The sequence below is a fragment of the Meriones unguiculatus genome, chromosome 15 (genome assembly GCF_030254825.1).
Source record: "Meriones unguiculatus strain TT.TT164.6M chromosome 15, Bangor_MerUng_6.1, whole genome shotgun sequence".
NCBI lineage: Eukaryota > Metazoa > Chordata > Mammalia > Rodentia > Muridae > Meriones > Meriones unguiculatus.
This window is the reverse complement of record NC_083362.1, coordinates 61,274,226-61,299,775: the sequence shown is the minus strand read 5'-3', so window position 1 is coordinate 61,299,775 and position 25,550 is coordinate 61,274,226. Positions and strand designations below refer to the sequence as shown.

The following is a 25,550-nucleotide window of genomic DNA, read 5'->3' as shown; positions in this document are numbered from 1 at the left end:
TCTTCTACTGAGCCTCATCTCCAAGACTTTTCACTTGTGTTTATTTACAAGGTAGAAGTGCTTAAATCCTTATCAGAGTAAGACTGGCCTTGTTCAGGTACCTTTTGGCTTCTAGGTATTTTAGTTGTGTAAATCATAGTTTAATCAGCTATCGTTACAAGAAATGCTTTGCTCTGATAACAGATATTATCATCTTCTAGGATGCTCATGAATTTTTAAGTCAGTGCTTAGATCAGCTGAAGGAAGATATGGAAAAACTGAATAAAACTTGGAAGACAGAGCCTGTCCTTGGAGAAGAAAATTGCCCAGACACTTCAGCCACCAAAGTGTTCACTTGCCCTGTTATTACGAACTTGGAGTTTGAGGTTCAGCACTCTATTGTCTGTAAAGCGTACGTAATCTCTGAGCAAGCTTGTCCTCCTTAGTTTGTTATGGAAGCTGACTGAAACTTTCCTTATCACACACCAAAACTTGCTTTCCTTTCTCTCCTGTAGGGAAAATACAAATCCACAAATTGTACCAAAACTTTTTTTTTGAACCCTTTATTCTTTTGAGCTTGGATTTTTTAAAGAAAGTCTTACTGTGTCGCCCACATTGGCCTAGAACTTGGCATCTTCCTGTCTTAGCTCCCAGGTGCTGCCTGACAGTTGAGGCAAGATTTACCATACAGGTCAGGCTGCCCTCGGACTCAGAGACCTCACCACACCCAACTTGTTTAGTAGTCTTTTTTAAAAAATATTGTATTTATTTTGATTTTATGTGTACTGGTGTTTTGCCTGAATGTCCATCTGTCTGTGGGAGGTGCCAAATCCTCTGGAACTGGAACTACAGACAGTTGTGAGTTGTCATGTGGGTGCTGGAAATTGAACCCAGGTTCTCTGGAAGAGCAGCCAGTTCTCTTAATGGCTGAGCCATCTCTCTAGCCCCAGTTATTAGGCATTTTTTTTTTCCCAGCAAGCTCTTTTACCAGTTGACCCATCTTTCTGGTTCCTTAGTCTGTCTATAACAATGCTTGATGAGATAAGAGCCAAATATAATTGAAATCGTTTTTGATACACTTTGTTTTATGAGACAGTGTCTCACCCTGTAGACCAGGATGGTCTTGAACTCAGAGATCTGCCTGTTTCTAATTGGTGAGATTGAAGGCATGCACCACCGTAACCAAATTTGATATGCTTTTGTTTTAACTCAATAGTTAATGATTAATTGATTGGTGGTTTGGTTTTTCTTTGTGTGTTTTGAGACAGAGTCTCTGTGTTGTTTTGGCTGACCTGTTTTGTTTTTTTAAATTAATTTTTTTTCATTCTATGTATATGAGTGTTTTGTACACATATGGAGAGGTCAGAAGAGGCTATCACATCCCCCTAGAGCTAGAGTTACGGATGATTGTAAGCAACAACATGTGTGCTAGGAATTAAACCTGAGTTCTGTGTAAGAACTGAGCCCACTCTTTAGCCCTTAGAACCAAATCTTTTGGGTTGGGTTTGGTTTGGTTTTGTTTTGCATGACAGGGTTTCTCTGTGTAGCCCTGACTGTCCTGGAACTCACTCTGTAGACCAGGCTAGCTTCAAACTCACAAAAATCTGCCTGCGTCTGCCTCTTTAGTGCTGGGATTAAAGGTGTGTGCTACCTACTTTTTGAAAGGTGATTTTTGCTCAGTGTTCTTCATTTGTCTTTTCAGCACCTTTGATATTGTTTAACTTTCAGCAACAGTAACCTTCTGCTACAATTAAAGACCACTGTCATAAGAATATATTTTTCATTCAACAAGTAGTAACTGGGTACCTCCAACACAGGAAAGATTCTACTATGATCTTTGCCTTTATATAGGCCCATACCTTTTGAGTGTGTATAAACTCCATGTTGACTATGAGCTGTCACTCCTCTGGATGATGAGACTTTTATCTGACTATGGAAATTTTGCTAATAAAGTCAAGACTACTGCTCTTACCTTTGGATTTTTTGTTTATTTTAAAAACAGGAGATAATCTGTATGGGCAAATCCCCCTAGCCCTTTAATCTGGGTCTAGAGGTAGAAACAGAAGACATCTTAGAGAAGTCATAAAGGTGTGCTTCTGAATGAAAGACAGTCATCAAGATTATATTATGCTCTTCCTGTATGTTGGACTGTAAACTCTGTAGGGGAAGAAGATAGCAAGTATATTTGTGTTTTTATCTTCTAAATTCTACCCTAATTTCTTCTTATCCTTACAGATGTGGAGAGACAATTCCCAAAAGAGAACAGTTTAATGATCTCTCCATTGATCTTCCTCGAAGGAAAAAACCGCTCCCACCTCGTTCAATTCAAGATTCTCTTGATCTTTTCTTTAGGGTAATATCTTTGATATATTCATATAACTCAATTTTATATTTTATAGATAACTATGTTTGAAGTTGAGGTTTTGTCAAGGTAGTGTTTTGACTAAATTATTTACAGGGAAAACTAATGAATAAAATTGTTTATAAATATGATTTAAATATAAAATTTGAAAACTTGATTAAAGCTTTTAAAGAAAACTGACTTCTTAGATTTAATGACTAGCTGAATGGGATTTAGACAACCTTATAAGCTATTTCTTATTTGTAAATAAATATGAATACAAAGCATTTGAAATGACCTTTGCTAAAATTTTGGCAACATGGATTAAACTCAGAGATAACTATATGAGTTGTTATGAGAGCTGAGGAATGAAAATATACTCTTTTCTTTGGTTATATGTCCTAGTAGGAACAAGAAGGAAGAATCAGGTTTATTCAAAGCTATAGATAAATGGGCATGTGTGTGATGCTCAGACAGCTTCTGGGACATAGGCTTATTTTGTGACAGAATTTAGAACTGGTGGGAATTTATCTATATTGTTGGTCCTTGAATTGTTAGAGCAAACTGGCAGGGTTTTTTTTCTATAGCTTAATAAAAATTCTGTTCTTTAAGTGATGACTGTTCTGCTTCATCAAAAGATAACTGCTCTCTTTGTTGTTTTACTCATTCTCTACTATTCCTGTTATTATCGTACACTGAACATTTTCCTATGTATCTGTACCCCGCTTTTTTAAGGATTTCTTGTTTCAGTTTTCTCTAGGTAATGATATCCACCCCAAACTTTGGTCCTTTTAGAGCAGTTGTTCTTAGTGGGCTGTCACCAGAAGATTGAGTTCCATTGTAAGAAAGGGGTAGAGTTACACCTAACAGACCAGGAACTCCGCCTAACCTGAAGGTGATCTTATCTCTGCTATAGCCAACTATTAAAATCTGAATTGACTCTTGGCAGCACCTCTCATGTATCCCTGGGGAAAAACTGAGATCTGCTTCATTAGAGTCTAGTTACTATCATAAATTGAGATGTTTCCTTGGTAAAGAAGGAATTAGGAATTCTGAAAATAGAAGGCATGATATCATAAATAACTATCTTAAAGATTAGGTCTTAATTTAGTAATTCCATGGCTCAAGACACAGCATTTAAACTGGTTCAGAGTTGTCATTTCACTAAACTAATGAGACTAAAGATTATTTGTATTTAGTGGGTTAATGCCATTTCAACTTCATCCTTATTTTCCTCTTTTATCTTTTTATAGGCAGAAGAACTTGAATACTCCTGTGAAAAGTGTGGTGGAAAGTGTGCTCTTGTCAGGCACAAATTTAACAGGCTGCCCAGGTAAATTTGCTTGCCTTTTAAAAGTTGTATGTTCCTAAACTGCTGGGGATAGATAGAGTTTAGGAATACAGTGTTTATCTGCACAAGGCCCTGGATTTGATCCCTAAACCCAATAAATAAGCAAACAAAAAAATTTTTTTGGTGTTTTGTTTTGTTTTGTTTTTATTCAATAAGCAAACAAATTTGAGAGACACACAACACTATCAATTGGTAAAGATCAGGAAAGCTTGCATAGAAAAGGAAGGGGGCCTGGGTTCATTTCCTAGCAACTATTTGGTGGCTCACAACCATCTAACTTCAGTTCTAAGGGAACCAATGCCTAGACATACATACATGCAAAATTTGGAATACTGGAGAAAGTAGCCTTTGAGTTTCAGGAAGATGACAAAAAGAGGATATAGTTAGTAACACTGGCTCTAGAGTTTTCTTTCAATAATATCGTTATGTTACAAGGTTTGAGGATCCCTTCTGAAATGCTTCAGTCAGGAATGTCTTGTATTTTGTAATATTTGCACATATGTAGTGATCGCAGGGTGGGATGTGTGCAGCCTAAGCACCAAAGCTCATTTGCATTCATGTATACATTAAACAGTCTAAAGATAATTTATATAGTATTTTTAGTGTCCCTGCTTTTTGCCTACATCTTGTCACATAAAATAAATATGAAATTTTTCACTGTAGCATTTTGTAAGTTCTCTCATGAAAAGTTTTAGATTTGGGAGCATATCTGATTTTAAATTTTTATCAGGAAAAATCTGCTGCAGACGCAGTATGGACCGTGGAGCAACTTACCTCATTTTTCTTATTTCTTTTTCAAAGGATTTATAAGTTAGTATATTTCTTACAATGGTAAGATTAATTTTTTGCCTTGGATGAAATCAATTTACGTTGTATTAGTACTGTGAAGATACGATGAAGGTAGTTGCAGAAATTATGACGTGATTACGAGATAGCTCTTAGTGCTTCCCAAGATTAGATCTCTCTCTGCCACAACAAGTGATTATTAACATTAAATATTTATGTGGTGCTCTGCCCACACTAGAGAGCTTTAGTTTCTTTTATTAGCTTCAATTTTCTGTAAATGTAGAGTTCCTGGAATGTAGGCCTCAGGGAAAAGTCCTTTTACATTCTATAATGCATTCCTTTCTAGAAAATAAGTTTTCAGAGAAATTACTTTATAAATTGTTGCAGTATTATTTTTATTTTTGTTTTTTAATTTAAGAAACTATTTATGAATGTTATGAGGCAGTATGGTGGAAAGAAGAAATTTGAAGACAAAAGATTAATTACTACTGGCTGTGACTAACTGTATACAGTTGAAAATACTGAGGTGGTGGAGAGATGGCTCAGCAGTTAAGAGCACTGCTGTTCCTCTGAAGGGTCTGGGTTCAATTCCCAGCACCCATATGGTTTTATTGTTGTTTTTGAAACAAGCTCTTTCTGCATAGCCCTTCCTGTCCTGAGCCTCACTGTGTAGACCATGCTGGGCTCTGCATAGATCCACCTGCTTTGAGTGCTAGGATGGACAGGAAACTGGGATGGCCACCATACCTACCCCACATGGTACTTAAAACTGCCTGTAGCTCCATTTCAGGGGATTTGATTCCCTTTTCTGATGTCCTCCTGTACCAGGAACACAAGTGATATACAGACATAATATGTAAGAACAGCATCCATGCACATAAAATAAAAAAAATTTCAAATTAGCTGGGAGGTGGTAATGCACACCTTTAATCCTGGCACTTGGGAGGCAGAGGCAGGCGGATCTCTGTGAGTTTGAGGCCAGCCTGGTCTACAAAGCAAGTCTCTGGACAGCCAATGCTGTTACACAGAGAAATTGTGTCTTTAAAAATTAATAATTTTTAAAAAGTCAAATTCATGTAAATAAAAGAAAATACTTAGGAAAAGAGATCTCTCTTTTCCCCAATAGTGTACTTGTATTATTAATTTGTTCTAAACTCATTACACAAAATAGATGCCTCTGAATCTTAAGTACTAATTATTAGTCTTCCAAAACACTGCCTACTTTTATTTTACATTTTTCTTTCTTTCTTTTCTTTATTTTCCTTATGTGTGAGTTTGGATCTCGGTCTTGGTTTGGTTTGGTTTGGTTTTTAAAGACAGTCTCACTCTGTTGCCCAAACTGTCCTGGAACTCATTGTGTAACCCAGGCTGACCTTCAATTTGCAGCAATCCTCCTACCTTTATCTCCCAAGTGCTGAGATTACAGCTCTGCACCACTAGGTCTAATTGTATATGTGTTTTATCTTTCTACTGCTGGGATTGAAACCAGGGCCTCTCTCTCAAGCCAGTCAAGCACTCTCCCTTTGGGCTACCCTAGCCTACTGCTTTCATTATTGAAAGACCTGATGTCTTTATCAAATTTACTCACCACTTTCAGTCTGACTCATCTTCATAGACCAGTAATTTTGATGGTCATCTATTTTCATGTTGCTTTTATTTTGGTTCAGATTCTTTGAAATTTTATTTAATGATTTGAGAGTTTTGCATTGGTTTTAGTCTCTTTAACAACTGGATCAGTATGTTTTTACATTGTAAATTAGGAGGCCATGAAGTCTGCATTTGTTTGTTTTTGTAACTACAGATCTACCTAGGGTCTCATGTACCTGAAGCAAGAATTCTGTATGAGCTATGAATTATACCACAGTCTTTCTAAGATTTTGTCTTGATATGGGGTCTTGATAAGTCATTGACATTTGTCTTGAACCCACAGTTGTTCTTCAGCCTTCTGAGTGCTAGGATTAGAGTCCTATCCCATGTAAAGAAAAATATCAGTAACTTAAACTTGCAAATTTTTTAGTTTGTGGCTTCTATGGTAACAGTCTGTATAGAAAAAAATAGATAGTTTTCTAAAGGGAGAATTTTTTTTTCCCAAACTGGAGTTTAAATATAAGATTTTTTTTTTTTATTTCATATTTGAAGTTCGATGGTCAGTGGTGGCACACACCTTTAATCCCAGCACTCAAGGCAGAGGCAGGTTGATCTGTTGAGTTCAAGGCTAGCCTGGGCTTCAGAGTGAGTTCCAGGACACTGACTCAGAGGGTGAGGGGGGAGTTGAAGTTTTAATGGCCTATGAAATATATCTAATCAATCAGGCAGAAAATAAATTACAATTAGCTTTACAGTAGTATAACAACAAAAAAAAATTTTCTACAAAGCTAAAAGCCTTTTTCAACTCAGATCAGATGACTGTGTAAGTGCTTTGTAATGCTTTTGTTAGTGAGAAAATTTTTTCTGGTTTTCTTCTTAGTTTTTTCTAGAGAAAGTGCTTCTAAAATTTAAGAGAAGTAGGGCCAGCAAAGTGGCTCAAAGGATAAAGGTGCTTGCTGCCAAGCTAGGGTAATTTGAGTTTAGTTCCCCAGGACCCACTTGGTAGGAGAGAACTGACTCTCAGATACTCTGATTTCCATATGATACCATGGCCCACATACATAAAAAAAAACAAAATAAGTATAGTAAAATAAGAGAATAATCTTGAGGACTATAAAATTAGCTCAGTAAGAGCTAATTTTATACAGCATGCACAAAACCTTAGGCTCAGTCCCAGGTACCTCATAAAACCTGACATAGTGACATGCACCTGCAACTTCAGCTCACTTAGCACTTGGAATGTGGAGATGGGAGAATTGGAAGTTCAAGGCCAACCTTAGCTGCATAACAAGTTTGAAGATACATCCTTAGCTACATAACAAGGTTAACCAAAGATTAGTAGACACATTTAAAATTCAGTTCTTTTGCCTACTCTGTGTTGTCAATTGTTGAGGGGGCTTTCCTATAGAAGCATTATATGTACTTTATGTAAATTTCATTAATCACCAGATCCAAGGTTTCTATATGTATCATCCTAACACCTTTGTACATGGCAAATATTTAATAAATGTTCCTTAACTTATGTTTAGTTTGGCCAAATGTGTGTGTGTTTCTGAAGGGGGGTGCTGTTTGAGACAGGGTCTGGTTATGTATTGCTAGCTGATCTGGAACTCTGTAGACCAGGATGACCCTGAGTTACAGAAACCTACTTGCCTCAAATGCTAGGAGTAAAGGCTTGATCAACATCACCCAGCATGACCAAATGTATTCTGTAGGTCAGAATTTGTCTGACCTACAAATTAGAGTGATCACTGTAAGAGAAATACCTGCATTCCCCATGAATTAGTCATTCTCTTCTGTTTTTTCAGGGTCCTCATTCTTCATTTGAAACGATACAGCTTCAATGTGGCTCTCTCACTTAACAACAAGATAGGACAACAAGTCATCATTCCAAGATACCTGACCCTGTCATCTCACTGCACTGAAAATACAAAACCACCTTTTACTCTTGGATGGAGTGCACATATGGCAATGTAAGAGACAGTGTTTTTATATTTTCTTTTGAATGAGTTTTCATATTTCAGTAGATTGACCAAACTAGGTAATAACTCTTTGGGGGAAAAAAATCAAACCCAAAAGGTATTCTAACAGAGTATCAGCACTGCCTCAGAAAAAAAGTACCATATTACACTGGGGTTGAGGGAGACCATTTGGTATACTTGGGAATATAACTTGGGAATCAGTGTTCTCGAAAATGTCTCAGCTCTTTTGAACATGCAAATTTTGAAAAATCAACTGTTATGCTAGAGCTCCCCCTGCCCAAATAGATCGATTGTTCTATAGGTGTATGTCATGCCCACTGTGAATAACTTTTGAGACTCCTAGAACTGTTTGAGAAAGAAAGATCCTCTTTGCTGTAGATGATTTTTGTCATCGTGCTGAGCCCTTAAGGCTTCTGAGTATGGTTCTGTCCTGCATGCTTGCTCTACTTAGAACCTTATGCTGCAGTTCTTTGGTACAATCATAAAGTCCTACAGAGCTATAGGACTGAAAAGAATTTTAGAGAATTGTGTCCAGATCCTTAATTTCACTAAGGACCAAGGAGACTGATTTTCCTGTTAGAAACTAAAAAGGCCAAGCCTTGCTGTGTAGCACATGCCTATAACTCAGGCTAACACAAAGGATGCTTCAAGACCAGCTTAGGCTATGTAGAAAGTTTGAGGCCATCCTTAGCTCTATAATGATGACACTGTTTGTAAAGAGAACGAGGAAGGACAGTTTCTTGCCTACAGTTAGACATTACAGAAAATAAATGAACAATTCCCAAAATTAATTGATTCAATTTTATAAGATATATTTTTCTTGGATTTATAAATTACATCATTTAAATTTACACTAAAGTCCTCCAGGGTCTATTAGCGAAGCATGTGCCCAGAGAGTTTTTTTGTAATTGTCTTTCTGCTTTTATTTGAAGACAAATGTTTTCACTTGGTACAAAGTGCCCTCTGCTGGTAGAGCTTTTAGTCCCTCTGACTGTCGTAGATATCTTGGTGATCACTGGTCTTAAATGAAGCTGACTACAGTTAATACATTTTTAGTGGCTTTAAGATTTTGAAAAGTTTGCCTTATCTGTAGGAAAATAAGATTGCTGTGACCATTAAGTGCAGTAGCGCATACAGTACTTGCCATCTAGGAAATCTCAGTAAATTGAGAGCTATTATTATTTTGTTAGTCCACAGTAAAGAAATAAGATGAGATTTTTCCCCCAAGTTGTTCTTCTCATATGTGTTACATAACTTCTTCACTTATAAAACTGTTTATTTCAGTTATTAGATCAAGGAGAGCCAAGATAGTAATCCATTCTCCCTCCGGGGTTTTATGGTTAGTTATTTTAAAGTATTGTTTGCTTTTCAGGAGGGTATAAGAAGAGATTTGTAGTGTACAATAATTAACTTTGCCAGTTAAATATCTGTCTTTCATGATGCAATTGTATACATTACATATTCTCCAATTTTCTGATAGTTCTAGACCATTGAAAGCCTCTCAAATGGTGAATTCCTGCATCACCAGCCCTTCTACACCTTCAAAGTGAGTTCTGTTTCTTATATACCCAAATTTTGTCTTTCTAAGGGTTTGGCTCACCCTAATCTCCAAGTTTGCCGATTCCCCCTTCTTCATTTCTTTTTGCATGCTAGTTGCTCAGTATTACTCATACTAAGCCTTGAGTCTGGCTTAGATATGACCTAGGGTATAACAAGTTTTAGCAATCAAAAAAGGTTCCAGGATTTTGGTTTTCAATTTCCCAAAAGATCTTTGTCAAAAAGTGATGTTTTCCTTTTAAAACTTTTAAGAACTGACTCTAAGGTTTAAAAGGATAAAATAACTTGTATCTAAACACCCTTCCTCACAGATAGACATTGGACCCCACCTATTGCTAGCTTGACATTGACAGGAAGAATTCTAACAGGAAACGGGCACTAAAATGCAGCTATCCTGCAGGTGCTCTATATTTTTTAAAGACCAAATTGTACTTCCTTAAGAGTTTGCTGGAAATTCCAGATGAGACCTTTTTTCCTCTAAAATTTTTTATATCCCTAAGTAATTTTAGGAAAAACTGTTTTGTCCTTTAAATGCTTGTTTGGGGCTTGTGTGACCATAAAATGACACTTAGGAACTGCTGTTTTCTTTTTCTCCTGTAATTATTTTTTAGTGAAATAAAACCAGATGATTAACATGACCTGAAATCTAAAATGGTACCAATGTGAATACTCTTGCTTGTTCTCCAGATAAAAATGAGCAAAACCACTTGGCTGCTTTAGAAAGCGAGCAAGTGATGCATTTACAGGACTAACATTTTTTACTGCTACAGCCAAGCTGCCTTCTGCAAACCTTGTTGTTACTAATGGCTTCCATCTCACGGACCAAATCACATTGGTTGCTAGAAGCAGATGGTTTCATTGGACATCATTGTACCTTGGCATGGCTGTCTGTTCTCCAGAGTATACTGGGATGAGAATTTCTAAGTTGGTTAATAAAAGGGATTAGGGTCTATAAGACCCACACGCACATCAGATTTTAAAGAGGCTGAGTTCTAAACTGAGTGCATTGGTTCTTCTGTAATAGTCTTTTGTCACATTTGACCATGGTAAAAACCTAGCTAGGTATCAGGCATATATAAAGTATTTACCTGATTAAAAAAAAAAATATGTTGAGGTTTGCTTGATGAACATGAAATAAGAAAAATAAAAAATTAAGAAAGCTAATTAAAGCAGGTCTTGGGCACTTCCACACATGTAGTATGCCCAGACTTGTGGCATACTGACACATGTGCACATACGCATATGTTTACAGAATCTTTTTCAAAGGAAAAGTGAATCCATGTTCTAAGTATCTATACTGCACTGGATTTTGTTTATGTGTAGTTTTGCTTTTATTTTCAGACAAACTCTTGCTATATAACCCAGACTGACTGGTGTCAAATCTGGAGTTTTATTGCCCCAGCCTCCCTTATGCCACCAACAAAAATACTCACTACAGTGCCCATTTGTCACTGTTTTTGAAGATGGTACTATTTGCCTTTACATTAATTAGCTTTTAATTCTTTCCCCCCCCCCTTTTTTTTTTGTAATTATCCTCCCTCATTTTGTAGCTGTTATTTCTTAGGAAATTGCTATAGTATTGAAATACATCATGTCAGGGTGGCATAACCATTAATTCCAGCACTTGAGAGGCAGAGGCAGGAGGATCTCTGTGAGTTGTAGGCCACCCTGGTCTACAGAGTAAGTTTCATGATGGCCAGGGCTACACAAAAGCCCTGTGTCTAAAAAGAAAGAATGAAAGAGAAAGGAAATACATCATGTCCTGTTACATCATGTTCTGTTATTATGTGGGATTTAGAACTGCCTACATCAGAAGCTTTTTGAATATGTATTCTGGAAGGTAGAGAGGTTGCCAGAAGTCTGACCTAAAAATAGTAAAATATAGATTATAATTTAAAAGATCTAAAATAACCCTCATGTTCTTTTGTCAAAAATACTGATTTATAGCCGGTTGTGGTGGTGCATGCATTTAATCCCAGCACTTGGGAGGCACAGGTAGGCAGGCAGATCTCTAAGCTCAGGGCCAACCTGGTCTACATACATAATGATGTGGCCAGGGCTCTGTCTTTAATAAAAGAAAAGAAAAAGAAAGTGATTAGTTGCTATACCTTAATGGACCCAATGGGATACTTACTTTATCAAAACAGTAACAAACTACATTTGGAATTGGTCATTAAAAGAAAAAGGCACAAAGTTTACTGATGATGCACAATAGCAGAAGAATTTGCAAACTATGGCTTCTTAGGAGAGTGTCAAAAGTAATGCTTAAGTATACTTTTGATTTGTCTTTTTCCTTTGTTAAATAATTTTTATAATGGAAAAGCTTTTGTTTTGGTGTTTATACATCAAAAACAAGCAAGCAAACAAAAAAAGATAAGTATTTATTAAACCTTTTTTAATATACTTCCAGGAAATTTACCTTCAAAACCAAGAGCTCCTTGACATCATGCCTTGATTCTGACAGTGAGGATGAAATTAAACGGTCTGTGACCCTCAGCCAGAGACTCTGTGATATGTCAGGCAATGAACAGCAGCAAGGAGATGTGGAAAAAGTAAGTACTGGTTTATCAGTTCATCTGACAGCGTTCTGTTTAGTTTAGCTATCCAAACAGAAGCCTCAGCAAATTTAAGAAATTCACAAGGTAGATCTCAAACATAATGCTTCTGTTTCAGACACTAGCTTTAAAGAGTGCTTTTTCTAGCTACAAAAAACAAACAAAAGTCTTGTCTGAGAATAATGATCCATGCTTATCCCAGTTAGAGGAGGCTGAGGCAGAATTTCAAGTTCAAGGCCTGCCTGATCTACATAGCAAGACACTGTCTGCAAAAAATAGAAGTCTAGTTTAAAGAAATTAATGTCACTGGGGATTTGGCTAGTGATAAAGTGGCCTAGTACTTGACTAGCATGTATGAAGTTCTGGGTTCAAGCCTCACTTCCTCAGAACTACTTCCACATTCTAAGTTTCATCTCTTTGCTTATTTTAATTGCTCTTGTTTCTTGGAGAAAATCATGGTATTTTTTATTGACAAAGCCACTAGGTAATGTAATTTGTTAAATCACAGTCATAAAGACACGGCTATATCATCTATTATAGTTCTTCATAATTAAAACTTCAAAAAAGTAAGCTTTTCCAGGTGTTTACCTCATTCTAGACAACTGTAGTAGTTACTTGTGTTCTGGGTTGTCCCATCTTACAGTAGGGCTGAAGGAAGTATGTGGTTGCTTCTGTTGAATACAAAAAGTCAGGAATTCTCCTAGAATAAAAGTTACTCAGAAAAATATGTTATTTACATAACTTGTGTGGCTTTTATTTTCTCTTTTAAGACTTGACAATATTGCTAGGTGATATATTCTTTAGTCCCTGAACTCAGGAGGTGGAAGCAGGTGGATGTCTGTGAATCTGCTTCTTAGAATAAGTTCCAGGCCAGTTAGACTCTGCCTCAACTAAAAAAAAAAAAACAAAAAACCACCAGCCAGCATTTAAAATTAAATAATCAATGTAATGAACAGAATATTTACAGTGTAATCCTCAATGTATATCTGGACCAAAATACTTAATACTTATTATCTCTGACTTTTTTTGAGACAGGATCTCATGTTATGGTCTAGGCTGGCTTAGAACGTAAGCAGTTTTCTTGCCTCTGCCTCCTACGTGCTAGGATTGCAGATGTGCACCGCCATTTGGTTGACTTACTGTTTTGAGTAACTTTATTTTAGCAGTGTTTATCTTCCAATTTTCTATAAAGGGTATACTTGCACATGTCTTAATCAAGAAAAGCTGTTGGGTTTGGAGTGGTAGCTCGGTTGGTAAAGTGCTTTCCTGGCATACATAAAGCTATGGGTATGAGCCCAAGAACCGCATAATGAAGTGAACAAAGGAACAATCAAGCAGGCAAGTAATTATTAAAAAAAAAAATCGCATAAGCCAGGCATGGTGGCACACAAATTCAGTTCCACACTCGTTTTTAATTATGTGCACGGGGGTGGGGTTGCTCTCAAAAGCCAGAAAAGGGTCAGACTTGGGAACTGAGAACTGAACTTGATCCTCTGCAAAAAGAATATGAGGGCCTAACTACTGAGTCGTCTTTCCAAATTGCCACTTTAAACTCTAGGGTATATTAGATACAGTGTTCAACATTAACTAAGATTGACTCATATTTACCAATTAGCTATATTGGTAAAAACTTTGGCTTCTTGTAAAAGTAATTCTCTTCTTCAGGATTTGAAATTGAGCAGAATAGAACCTGGGAAGTCTGACTTGGAGAACTCAGGATTTGACAAAATGAGTGAGGAAGAGGTACTGGCAGCTGTGTTAGAGATAAGTAGGAGAGAATCTTCGCCAGTGCTCTGTCATGAAGATGACGATAAGCCAACCAGCAGCCCGGACACTGGATTTGCAGAAGATGATATTCAAGAAATGCCTGAAAATCCAGATGCTATGGAGATAGAGAAACTCAAAACACTCACAGGTAGAGTTTATCAAGATAAGCATCTATTACACAAAACATGTTCTTCTAGAACCTTTACTGACATGTGGCTTCTAAATAATGCAAGCCCTCGCATTTGGAAATGGAAGTCATAGTGGGATATCACACAGTTATTTTCAGATGTGTGGGATCAGAAACTCTTCAATTTTGAGTTATTTTATATGCAAGTAAAACAATAATTAGTGTATCCTTAGTTTAACAAGAAGGAAAAAGCTAGTGGGGTTCTTATGAGGTATTTATTTCCTCTTAGTGCAAATACCCTTATGTATTCCCTTGTTCTTATTAGTCACTATTTAATAAGTATCACTTGTTTATATTAATCCTTTGTTTGTCATATTAATCCAATGCTGTGGGTCAGTGCTTCTAAATCAAGGGAATTCTCCCCTACCCTGGAATATTTGAGTGTCTTTCATTTTCCGTTGTCACAAATAGAGAAAAGTGGACTATTTCTGACTTGAGCCCTTCCATTTCCATAGATGAGAGGGATCTTTCATTCCTGTCAGGTGACTCAGTTAAAGCTCTCCCATCCCTTGGAGAGTCTGGGCATCCTGCTAAAATTTACAGCCTACACACCTCTCCATTTCCCACTCCCCAAAAGAGAGTCTACCCCATTCAAATTATTAATGGTGCTGAGGCTGAGAAACCCTGACATAGATGTGGTAAGATGAAATTGTTGGTCCCAAAAAGGTCTAAGGTCTGGGAGTGTAGCTTCTTTAGTAGCAGGCATGCCTACCATGCATGAAACCCAGCATCCCATAAAATGAAGCATGATGGTGCATACCAGTAATCCCACCAAGAACGTGGAGGTGGGAAGTCAAAGTCAAGGTCATCCTCAGCAACAGCTGGTCCTAGGCCTGTCTGAACTCATTAGACCCTAAACCTAGAGAGCAGGATAAATTACTCTCTCAACAGTAGGTGTCACTAGAGTCTACGAATTTCAGGCTTTTTCCAAAGTAATGCTCTGCTTCTTCAGATCCTGCTGGTTTTACTGAGATGACAAAAGACTGTGATGAGAATAAAGAAAACAAAACTCCAGAAGGCTCTCAGGGAGAGGTCGATTGGCTCCAGCAGTATGACATGGAACGTGAAAGAGAAGAGCAGGAGCTTCAGCAAGCACTGGCTCAGAGCCTTCAAGAACAAGTAAGACTTTCTGTTGCTGCTTCCTCCATGCTTCCCAGAAATTGAATCACAGTAACTATGAATGTGTTAAGTATTTAGTATGTCAGCATTGCTCCTAGCTGTTTAGGTAGAGTTATTGAAAAAAAAAAATTTGTTTGTGCTTGCTCTGGATTTAAACAATTAAAATTAGTAGACCTTTTTTATTATTAAAATAGAATAAAATATTGTTTGTCATGTTATATGCTGTAGGGATGTTAAAAATTGTTCCCTGTTAGCTTTATTCTGCAAGCTGTCAGCAAATCCCTCACTGTGATTTTATGAGTGATAGATTATTGTTTGGTTATTTTCTGGTTGTGAGCCTTGTATTTAACAGCTGAGCCATCTCAGCCCTGGCTGTTTCCTTATAATATGTCTTTTACTATAGGTTATATGACCAAAATATCTAAAATCTATTTTAAAATTTTGTTAATAGAACAATTATCAATATGTTATATAGCAAGTCTGTATACAAGTATTTGTTATAGTGGTAGTGTCAAACCCCGGTATTTCAACTGCCTGCTTTAGGCTGTAGCCTCAGGTCTCAATTTTTACTTTAAAGATTATTTTATGTGTGTGCATGCTTTGTCTGCATGTATATATGTGGACCATGTGACTGACTGGGCCCAGAGACCAGAATGCATCAGGTGCTCTGGAACTGGAATTACAGGTAGTTTTGTCCCAGCCTGGGTGTTGGGAATTGAAGCTGTGTTTGCGACAGCAGAAAGTGCTCTTGACCACTGAACCATCTCTCTGAACCCCCAGTTTTTCTTTTTTATGCTAGTTGATTTGATCTGTTGCATCTTGCATACTTAACTTATTATTATAGGTGCTATTTTTCATGGTTGTCTCATCCAAAATAATCCAAATCATGCTGGTGAAAATTTCATTGGACTGGATTGCCAGTAGATTACCAGTAGAACACTTGCCTGATGTTTTGTATGGTGCTGGGTTTAATCCCTAGCTTTGAAAAACAAACAAAAGTTAGTATGAACAAATCCTTGCAGAAAATTGGTCTTTTGTCTGGTTGTTTTGCTTTGTTTTAAAAGTTTCTTTCTATAGCCCTGGCTATCCTGGAACAAACACTGTAGACCAAGCTGCCTTCAAACTCAGAGAGATCCACCTGTTCCTTCCTCTGAAGTTAAAGGTGTGAGCCCCCATTGCCGGGCAGACCAGTGGTTTTCAATCTTGATTGTATTTTAAAGTTACCTGAGTTGCTCCAAAAAAAATACTGATGCCTGAATTGTTCTACTGCTGACAAATTTGAAAGGATGGGCCTTGGATTTGTACTGGGCGTCTGGATTTTTCTCTCTCTTAATTTAGATTTTTAAAAGCTTCCCTGGTGATTCTAATGAACAGCTAAGATTGAGAAATGTTGCTTTAAAATCTCATAATCAGAAGCTAAAGAGATGACTCAGCAGTTAAGAACACTGGCTATCCTTCCAGAGGATCCAGGTTCAATTCCTAGCACCCACATGGTAGCTCATAACTGTCTGTAACTAGTTCCAAAGGCTCTGACACCCTCACACCAATGCACATAAAATTAAACTAAACTAAAATATCAGCTCTTATACCCTTTTATTTATAAACAGTTCTACTATGCTGACAATGTAATAAAATGAGTGTATATGCTGCTAGTGAGGTCCTGACAGTGCTAGAAAATATGTTAGTACTAAACTTCATCCCAAATCAATAAAGGCACTTAAACATATTTTTATTTACTTTTTCATTTTCTTTCTTTTGTTTTGTTTTGTTTTGTTTTTGTTTGTTTGTTTCATTTTGTTTGAGGCAAGGTTTCTCTGTGTAGCCCTGGGTATCCTGGAACTCTCTGTAGACCAGGCAAAACCCAGAGATTCACCTACCTCAGCCTCCCAAGTGCTGGGATTAAAGGCATTTGCCACTACTGGCCAGCCTATTTACATTGTTTTCTAAGAATACCTTTGATATTTCAGAAGAATGACAGTCCAAGGCCTTCATTTAGTATTGCTATGAAGCATCCTTTGTAAATCTGGTTTCCTAAGTTAGAATAAAGTAGAAATAGATGATTCAATAACTTAAGGAAATATTGTTCATTCTGCTGTCACATACAGAGTGTGATTATCTTCTAGATAGAGGTGGTTCATCATCCACTCAGGAGAGCCAGTTGTGTTCTGCTCTACGTATAGATAGTTATTGAAAAAAGAAAATTGCATTCATTGTCTGTAGGTTTCTTGAAATTAGTGGTGTTGGATGTTTACATGTGCATTGTAGAAAATGGTAAATGCTAAGTCCAGGTAAAAGAAAGTAAGTAGCTTGCTAGGTATGGATTGTGTGCCAGGCATTTTATACATAAAAAGAAATCACATCGTACAGTCATGCTGGATGACTGGGTTAGCAAGCCTAATGTTATTAATGAGGAAATAAAATGTGTTAACCCCAGTGCCATGTTTTAAGAGGACTGTGCTGAAAAAGAAGCAAGCTTCTGTTCCTCCTTCCTCATAGGTCATAGTGTCTGTAAAGTGTCTGTAAAGGTCGAGAAGGCGGGGTGAGCACATGCTCCCAAAGCAGGTTGTTCTTCCTGTGCCAGCTGTCTCAGAGCCTCCTTACACATCTTAGTTCTTGTTCTTATCTCTTTAGGAGGCTTGGGAACAAAAAGAAGATGATGACATCAAAAGGGCTACAGAGTTAAGTCTTCAAGGTATGGAGACTATTTTAATTATATTTTTAATTGAAAAGTATATTACTACATAGAAGAACATTTTAAGCATGTATTTTATTTATTTATTTATTTATTTTTGGAAAAAGTCTTTTTTAGCCTAAGCTATCTTTAGAATGCTTTGTAGCCACGAATGGCCTTGAACTCCTGATCCTCCTGAGTGCTGAGATTACAGCTATATGATGCTGTAATTGGTTTATGCAGTAGTGAGGATCACATGCAGGGCCTTATATGTGTGTATAAGCAAACACTCTGCCAACTGAGCTAAATTCCCAGCCCTAAAGTGGTTTGTTTTGTTTTGTTTTGTTTTGTTTTATGTAGTAACAAATTTGAACACCTCCTACGTACAGACGAAGAATGTAAGAAGTTACTTGTGTATGTCTGTTTTTCTCAGAGAAAATCACTGTTATAGTATTTTTGTTAATGTTTGTTTAAATTGTGACTGGAGAAATAGTTCACTAATTTTAAGAGAACTGGTTGCTCTTCCAGAGGTCCTAGGTTTGATTTCCAGTACCCATAATGTCTTATAACCATTTGTAACTCCAGTTCCACAGAAAACAGTGCCCCCTTCTGACCTCCATGGGCACCAGACATGCACATAATACATATATACATGCAGGCAAAAGACCAATAAATAATGTTTTTTAATTTTAAAAAAACAGAATAGCAAGAGAAAAATATTAATTTAATAGACTTATAGTGCTGTTTCTAAGATTTCTACAAGAATATATGGCCTCAATCAAATTGTTTTTGTTTTTGTTTTTGTTTTTTTTCTAACACCTCACTCTCAGGAAGTCAGTTGATAGAGCTAAGAGTAAGGACTCATTTGCGTAAGATTCACACACCGGGAGTTGGAGAGATATCCAGTTCATAAGACAACTTGAGTTTGTATCCCTGTGCCATGGTGTTTTGGTTTTTGTTGTTGATGTTGTTGTTTTAAAGCCAGGCCTGCTCACAATTGTGTTTGTAATCTTAGTACCATGTGGTGGGGAGGGGAGATGAAAATGGGAGGGTGGTTGGAGCCTGCTGCCAGCCTCCCTCTAGGTTCAGTGAGAGAGGCCCTACCTCACAGGAGTAAAGCTGAGAATGAGAGTAGGAAACATACACACGCTGAAAATACATACAAATTTTTAGAAATTCACACATGGTCATGTTATGTGGCAGAATTAATATTTGGACCAGGTACTGCACATATAACTGAGCTTGTTAGTCACAGAGTCATGTCATGTCTAACTCTTCACTTCTGTTTCAAAGCTGCCTCTAGTTTTTTCTTTAGTTCTCAGAAACAGATGGCAATAGAACACTCAGGTAGTATGAAATGAGTGTTTCTGGCTCATCTGAAAAGCAGAATACAGAGGAGAGAGCAAAATTTGCTAGCACTGTAGTTAGGACAAAGGTACAGGCAAAAAAAAAAAAAAACAAAAACAAAACCAGTCTTCTCAGGCATTCTACCTTCAGGACACGCTGGGTATGGTGTCCACACCTATAATCCCAGCCCTTGGGAGATAGAGCAAGGAGGATCCAAAAATGAGGGTTAATTGTCAGTCATCAATTTCACAGATAATGAGACTAGTCTGGCCTACATGAGACCTATCTCAACAGAATTAAAAATCATACATTGGTGGCAGTGATGTCCCTCCCAAGTTACATTATCACAGTCTGGACTGCCTGCCCCTCTATTCATACACAGATGTTTGAGATCTCCCCAACCACCATTTTCTCTTTTTCTTCCCCATCTTCCACCATTTTCTCTTTTTCTTCCCCATCTTCCTCCCAGAAGTCTCACTGTATATAAGCCCTAGATGCTTTGAACTCACTGTGTAGACAGACTGATCTCAAACTCATAGAGATCTGCTGCCACTGTCTCCAGGTTGGGGTTAAAGGCTTACACCACCATAGGCTTTTTTTTTTTTTTTTTTTTTTTTGTAGAAGAGGCAGAGTGAAGGGACCATGTACCATGGTCACATAATGGAGAGGAGAAGACAAGTTATTGAATGGGAGCTAGTTCTTTCCTTCCACCATGTCAGTTCTGGGAACTGAACTCACACCATTGAGCTTAGCAACAAGTGCTTTTATCCACTGAACCATCTCACAGATCCTCCTTTGGGAGGGGGGTTTACTGTTATTGGTTTGGTTTTTGGTTTGTGTTGTTTTGGACAAGATCTTCTGTAGGCTTGCACTAGCTAGGCAAGGATGATCTTGAACTGGTCCTCTACATTTACTTCCACAGTGCTAGGAATAGGATCCTGTGCTACAACACCTCTTTTCACTTTTGTACTTTTATTTTGTTTTGTTGTTTTTAAGACAGAGTCTCACTATAAATCTGTGACTACCATACAACTCACTGTATAGACTATATTGTCCTTTGCCTCTGCCTCCTGAGTGTAGTGTTAAAGGGATATACCACCATTCCTGGTTTCAGTTGTGTGTTGTTGGAGAATATTCCTCCCCCTGACTTATTTTCTTAAGAGTCATGATGTAAATATTTTGGAGTCCTTGTAAGTTTCATTAATTCTTTACTTGATGTTTTGACTGAATATAGGATTCCTAATTTGCAGATATAAAATTATTTCTCACCCTAACTTCATGCCACTGGGTAGTGACAGATGTATCCTTTTCAGGGTTGCTCTATCAAAAGTGTAAAGGCTGCCTGTATCCTTATTTGTCCCTTGAAGTGTGTAGTTCCACTCGTTTCTGTCATACCTATATGTTTGCTTCACCTATAGGTTTTATATGCTTAATCTTAAGCCAGAAATTTGTGTCTTTTAATTCTTAGAAATTTGGTTTTTGAAATAAATGCTCCTGCCTCCTCATACCAAATGCTGAAACTCCATGCATATAGTACCATGCCTTGCCCTTTTTCTCTCTTTGAAACTTCTGTTATAGCGTAGTTAGCCTAGCCTTTGTGATTTCCTCACATCTTCTAAGCCCGGGTGTTTTTGTCATTTTGGTGTGTTGTCTGGAAAGTTTTTCCAGCTTCATCTAACTCCAAACTTCTTTTTGAGTTTCTGTTTCTATCATCTCTGTTTAATTGATAAGAGATGTTTTGTTTTATGACTGTTTTGTTTTTTTGTTTTTAGAGATGGGGTTTCTCAGTGTAGCCTTGCTTTGGCCTGGTCACAGAGATCCACCTGTTAGGATATATTTTTAAATGCCACACACAGCAGATCTAATATAAAAGAGATTTATTGAATGAAGGGGCAAAAAGAGGCATGGTTGGGGTCCCCCAAGAGAGAAACCGAGGCAGAGAGTGTGCAAGAGAAGAGAGAGGAGAGAGAGATGGGGGGAAGGCACCCAGGAAAGAGGAGAAACCAAGGCAGAGAGAGCAAAGAGAGACTGGATGGGAGTAGCAGACTGGTCATTTCTGAAGCACCTGGCCCAGGTGATGTCATAGGACGCAGGTAGTGATATAGGATGTTGTTGGGACCATTAAGGCCCCTAAGGGCAGGCCAGTTGAATTGCCTGCACAACATATCATTCCTCTTTTTTTTGTGTGTGTGCGTAATTAGAAAAATAATCTAGGAGGGGTGGCAAGGTGGGAATGAGGACGTTGGACTGCTTTTCTTGCAAGGCAAGTTAAAGGAAATTTAAATTTATATAAATGTAGATTCATTGGAAGCAGCTTTTGGTCACCATGCTGGGAGGTGGGGGGAGAAGAAGAGAAAAAAACAAAGTAAGAGCACCAAAATGTCCAGATTACTTGGTGAGGATGGGGAAGCTCCTGCCCTTCAAAATTCAGAGTAGAGGGTAAGGTTTGCCAGCCATGCCCAGCAGCACGCGGGGACTGAGGAATGCTGGGAGAACTTGGAGCTGTTTTTCTCAGGTCTGAACACCTTTCCAGCCTTTTGTTGATAATAAATGGAGCAGAGAAAGAAGGGTTTGGAGTGAAGAAGAGAAGCTTAAACACAGGGAAACTCTATTTACCTGATCACTGGTAGTAATTAAAAAGGTTTTGCTTTGGATCTGTCATCTAGGGGATAATGAGGCCAACTTTGGTTGCAGAGGCATGTAAACTTAGAAGCCCTTAAAGTGTGCACTAGGTGTAGAAGTCTGAAATTTTCCAGAAGGCATCCCAGAGGAAAATCTGGAGGGACAGGCAAATGAACTATTCCCATTGAGCAGGTAGGAGTCAGTGACCTATCAAGGTGTCCCAAGAGCAAGGTTTGACTCAGTAGATCAGTACAATCTGTTCCAACAGCTTGTCAGTGCTGGTCAGAGACGAAGGACACAGTTGCCCAAAGCAGACATGGTTACCTAGCCCTAGGATTTGGTAGACGAATGAGAGGAGGAGTTAAAACCATGCTAGTAGAGGGAAAATCTCACCCAAACAGAAAAGGTCCTAGATGAAGGTTTTGGATGTAGGTTTGTGAGAATGGTAGGAAGCATTTATGTCAACCAGAAGAGAAGACTCACCAGTTAGTTGGTGTTGGGTACAGGAATGTAGCGATCAGGTAACCGGAAAAGAGGAGTACCAAAACCATGGAAAAGGGTAAGGAATCCATCCTCTGAGATAGGCAGTAGGTGGGAAACTTAGTCTGTTGATTGACAGTACTTGTCTGGATTCCATTTGACCTAAGGGGTAGATTCTGGTGGATTTCCGGTAGCTTACAAGAATCTGTTTTTAAGTTTACAGAGAAGATAAGCTTCAGACATGTTAGCATCACCATAGTAATCTGCAGTGAAATATACATTGTAGAAAAAGGCAGTAGACACAAAACTTTGTGTTAATAGCATAAACACTATTTAAGGTGAGTGTTGGAAAGGCAGAAGCCTTCCATGCAGTAGATGGGGCAAAAGGTCATTTGATCTTGATTTTTAGTATGCTTACACATCATGGTAGAGAGGCTTCTTCTCTTTATACAGAAGATTGGATGTATACTAATCTAGCACAAGGAAAAATAACTTTTATTAGATATAACTTTTTAATAGAAAAAACTTTTAAAAATATACCAAAGGAAATTTAAAATCTTGAACTTGGAACCATGATAGTAGATCAGAGTTAGATTAATAACTCAGAGCTCTAGTGATAAATGTCAGAGCTCTGGGCAGTTAATACAACAGTAGCATAGCAAGAGAAAGAAATATGAAGCATTTTTCTCTGTTTAGGATACCATAAGTCACCTTAGACCTTCCAACCTTTATAACTTGCATCTTTCAACCTTAAAACATCCTTTTTGACTCTCAAACATTTTCTTAGACCCTCAAACATTCATAATTTGCATTTATCAACCTTAAAACACCTTCTTAGACCCTTAAGCATTTTCTTAGAACCTCATAACTTAAACTTATCCTTAGGTCTTGTATCCAATTATGTATCATGAGACATAGGTGATACTGCTGTGAACATTCATTGTCCTTAAGCTAAAGGAATGGTAAAAGGTTACATCTGAGACCTGTTTTTGAGTCTGGTAACAAAGTAGACCGTGTCTAGACCTGACAGTAACCTCTAGGACTAAGGCTTAAGGCCGACTGAGAAGGTATCTGAAGCCTCTCATGACAGGGGTTAGCAATATGACCATGAGACCCCGAGTATGAGGTTAAAACAGACCTGCAGCATTACCCTGGGCTCAACGAGGGTGGTGGGAGATAGCTAAATCTAGGAGCCATCTGCCCTTCGCCAGGCCAAGGAGTTCAAAGGCTGGAAGGGTCTGTGGCATTTGTGCTGGTTGAGCCTCCATGGTTGGGCACAGAGGACAAGACTGCGTGAGAGCATTTTGACTTCCAGAGGCCAGTCTGCTGGCAGGCAGGGCATGGCTTGTTGAGGCAGCTGGGGATCAGTGTCCTTCCTGGCTGCATCTGAAACAGGTCCTTGGCAGAATTGACTTAGGCTAGAGAAAGGGAAAATGGAATGGACCATGTGGCTAGTGGTTCATCAACCAAATACCATAGTAGTAGGTCAGGATCTTAGCCCAGCTAAGCCCAAGAAACTTGGTGCCTAGTACCAGGGCTTTAGCATCAGTAAGGCTGAATTCTTGCAGAGGGAATCTGATCCATTAGAAAGGATAGCGCAGATGGGCGGCTTTTTAGAGTGGAGGTAGGAGGGGGCTCACTGACCTTTCAGGGCCTTCAAGAGACTACAGTTTTGCTCTGAAAACAGTGGGACAGAACCAAGGTAGTAAAAAGAGCTGGCAGCAGGGAAACCATTGCTTTTTAATAACCAAGATGGCTACCAATCATGTGACTGCCCTTGATTGTTCTTAGTTAAGATGGCAGTGGAGGGGCTGGAGAGATGACTCAGAGGTTAGGAGCACTGGCTACTCTTCCAGAGGTCCTGAGTTCAATTCCCAGCAACCACATGGTGGCTCACAACCATCTATAATGAGATCTGGTGCCGCTGCAGGTATGCATGTACACGCAAGGAAGAACATTGTATACATAATAAATAAGTCTTAAAAAAAAAAAAAGATGTCGGTTGAATCATATGCTTGCCCTTAGTGAAGATGGCAGTGAAGCCATAGCTCCACCCTTTATCCCAAAATCAACATGGTGGCTAGCCATGAGTTATGCACAACCACTAAGGCATGGTGGGACCAGGGGCACGCTTGATGGTGACATGGTGGTTCCTGCCCAGCAGCAGTTCAAAACTGTCCATTCTGGCACAGCTGAGCAGGCATCTGTACAACTTAAAAACCCTCCTCCTCAAGCTCATGAGCACACTTGTGGCGGGAAATTTAAAGCCACCCGAGGGCCTGAGGCATTGCAGTTTAAAGCTGTCTGAGGCTATGGTGGAGGGTAATTTTTTTTAATTTTAATTTTTTTTTTACAATTTATTCATTATATATCCCAATTGAGGCCCCCTCTCTCCTTCCCTCCCTCCCTCCAGCTTCTCCTCTCCCCTTCCCCTAGTCCATTGAGAAGGAGAGTTCTCTTTCTTTGCCATCTGCCCATAGCTTAAACCGTCCCCCACGTATGCGCCAGCCCCGAGGCCAGGTGGCTTCCCTAACAGTGAAGTCTGGTGCAAAGCGAGCAGTTATGAAAGGCCAGAGCAGATTATAGTGGCTGTAGGTTGAAAGTGCACGTCCCAAACTTGTGGTGTAAGGTGTCCTTTGTGACCAGATATTACCAAGAGAGCCCTTTCCATGAAATGAACCAGTGTTTGGACATATTTAAAAATGCCACATACTATAGATCTGATGTAAAGAGATTATTATTGGATGGATATGGAGAGACAGATAGACACAGTGGGAAACCCAGAAGAGAAACCGAGGTAGAGAGAGTGCAAGAGGAGAGAGAGAGAGATGGGGAGAGGTCACCTAGGAGAGGAGAAACCAAGGCAGAGAGCAGAGAGAGCAGGTAGGAGTGGCAGATTGTTTATATCTGAAACACCTGGCCCATTTGATGTCATAGGACGCAGGTAGTGACATAGGATGTTGTCAGGGCCCTTAAGGCCCCTAAGGGCAGGCCAGTTGAATTGCCTGCACAACATAATACCACCTGCCTCTGCCTTCCCAAATGCTGGGATTACAGGGGTGCGTCGCCACATCTGGCTATGACTTCTTTTATGCCTTACTTGTTTCATTGAAGTAGTATCTGAACAACAAGGACATAAATACAGTGAATTGGCTTGATGTTTTCTCTTCCCTGAGTAGATTGTTTCTTTTAGCTTGCTCTATCTGGTATGTTTGGTCT

General features: G+C 38.5%; 1 protein-coding gene across 2 annotated transcripts in view; it reads left to right on the top strand.

The window, feature by feature from the left end:
- Positions 1-25,550, top strand: part of Usp37 (ubiquitin specific peptidase 37) — a 70,234-nt gene that overhangs the window by 32,758 nt on the left and 11,926 nt on the right. For both annotated transcript variants that reach the window (XM_060368632.1, XM_021664474.2), the window contains exons 14-22: positions 201-391; positions 2,215-2,332; positions 3,574-3,653; positions 7,853-8,017; positions 9,507-9,572; positions 11,994-12,135; positions 13,804-14,053; positions 15,045-15,211; positions 17,843-17,903. In XM_060368632.1, the coding sequence (XP_060224615.1) occupies positions 201-391; positions 2,215-2,332; positions 3,574-3,653; positions 7,853-8,017; positions 9,507-9,572; positions 11,994-12,135; positions 13,804-14,053; positions 15,045-15,211; positions 17,843-17,903 (1,240 nt within the window). The remainder of the gene's footprint in view (positions 1-200; positions 392-2,214; positions 2,333-3,573; positions 3,654-7,852; positions 8,018-9,506; positions 9,573-11,993; positions 12,136-13,803; positions 14,054-15,044; positions 15,212-17,842; positions 17,904-25,550) is intronic.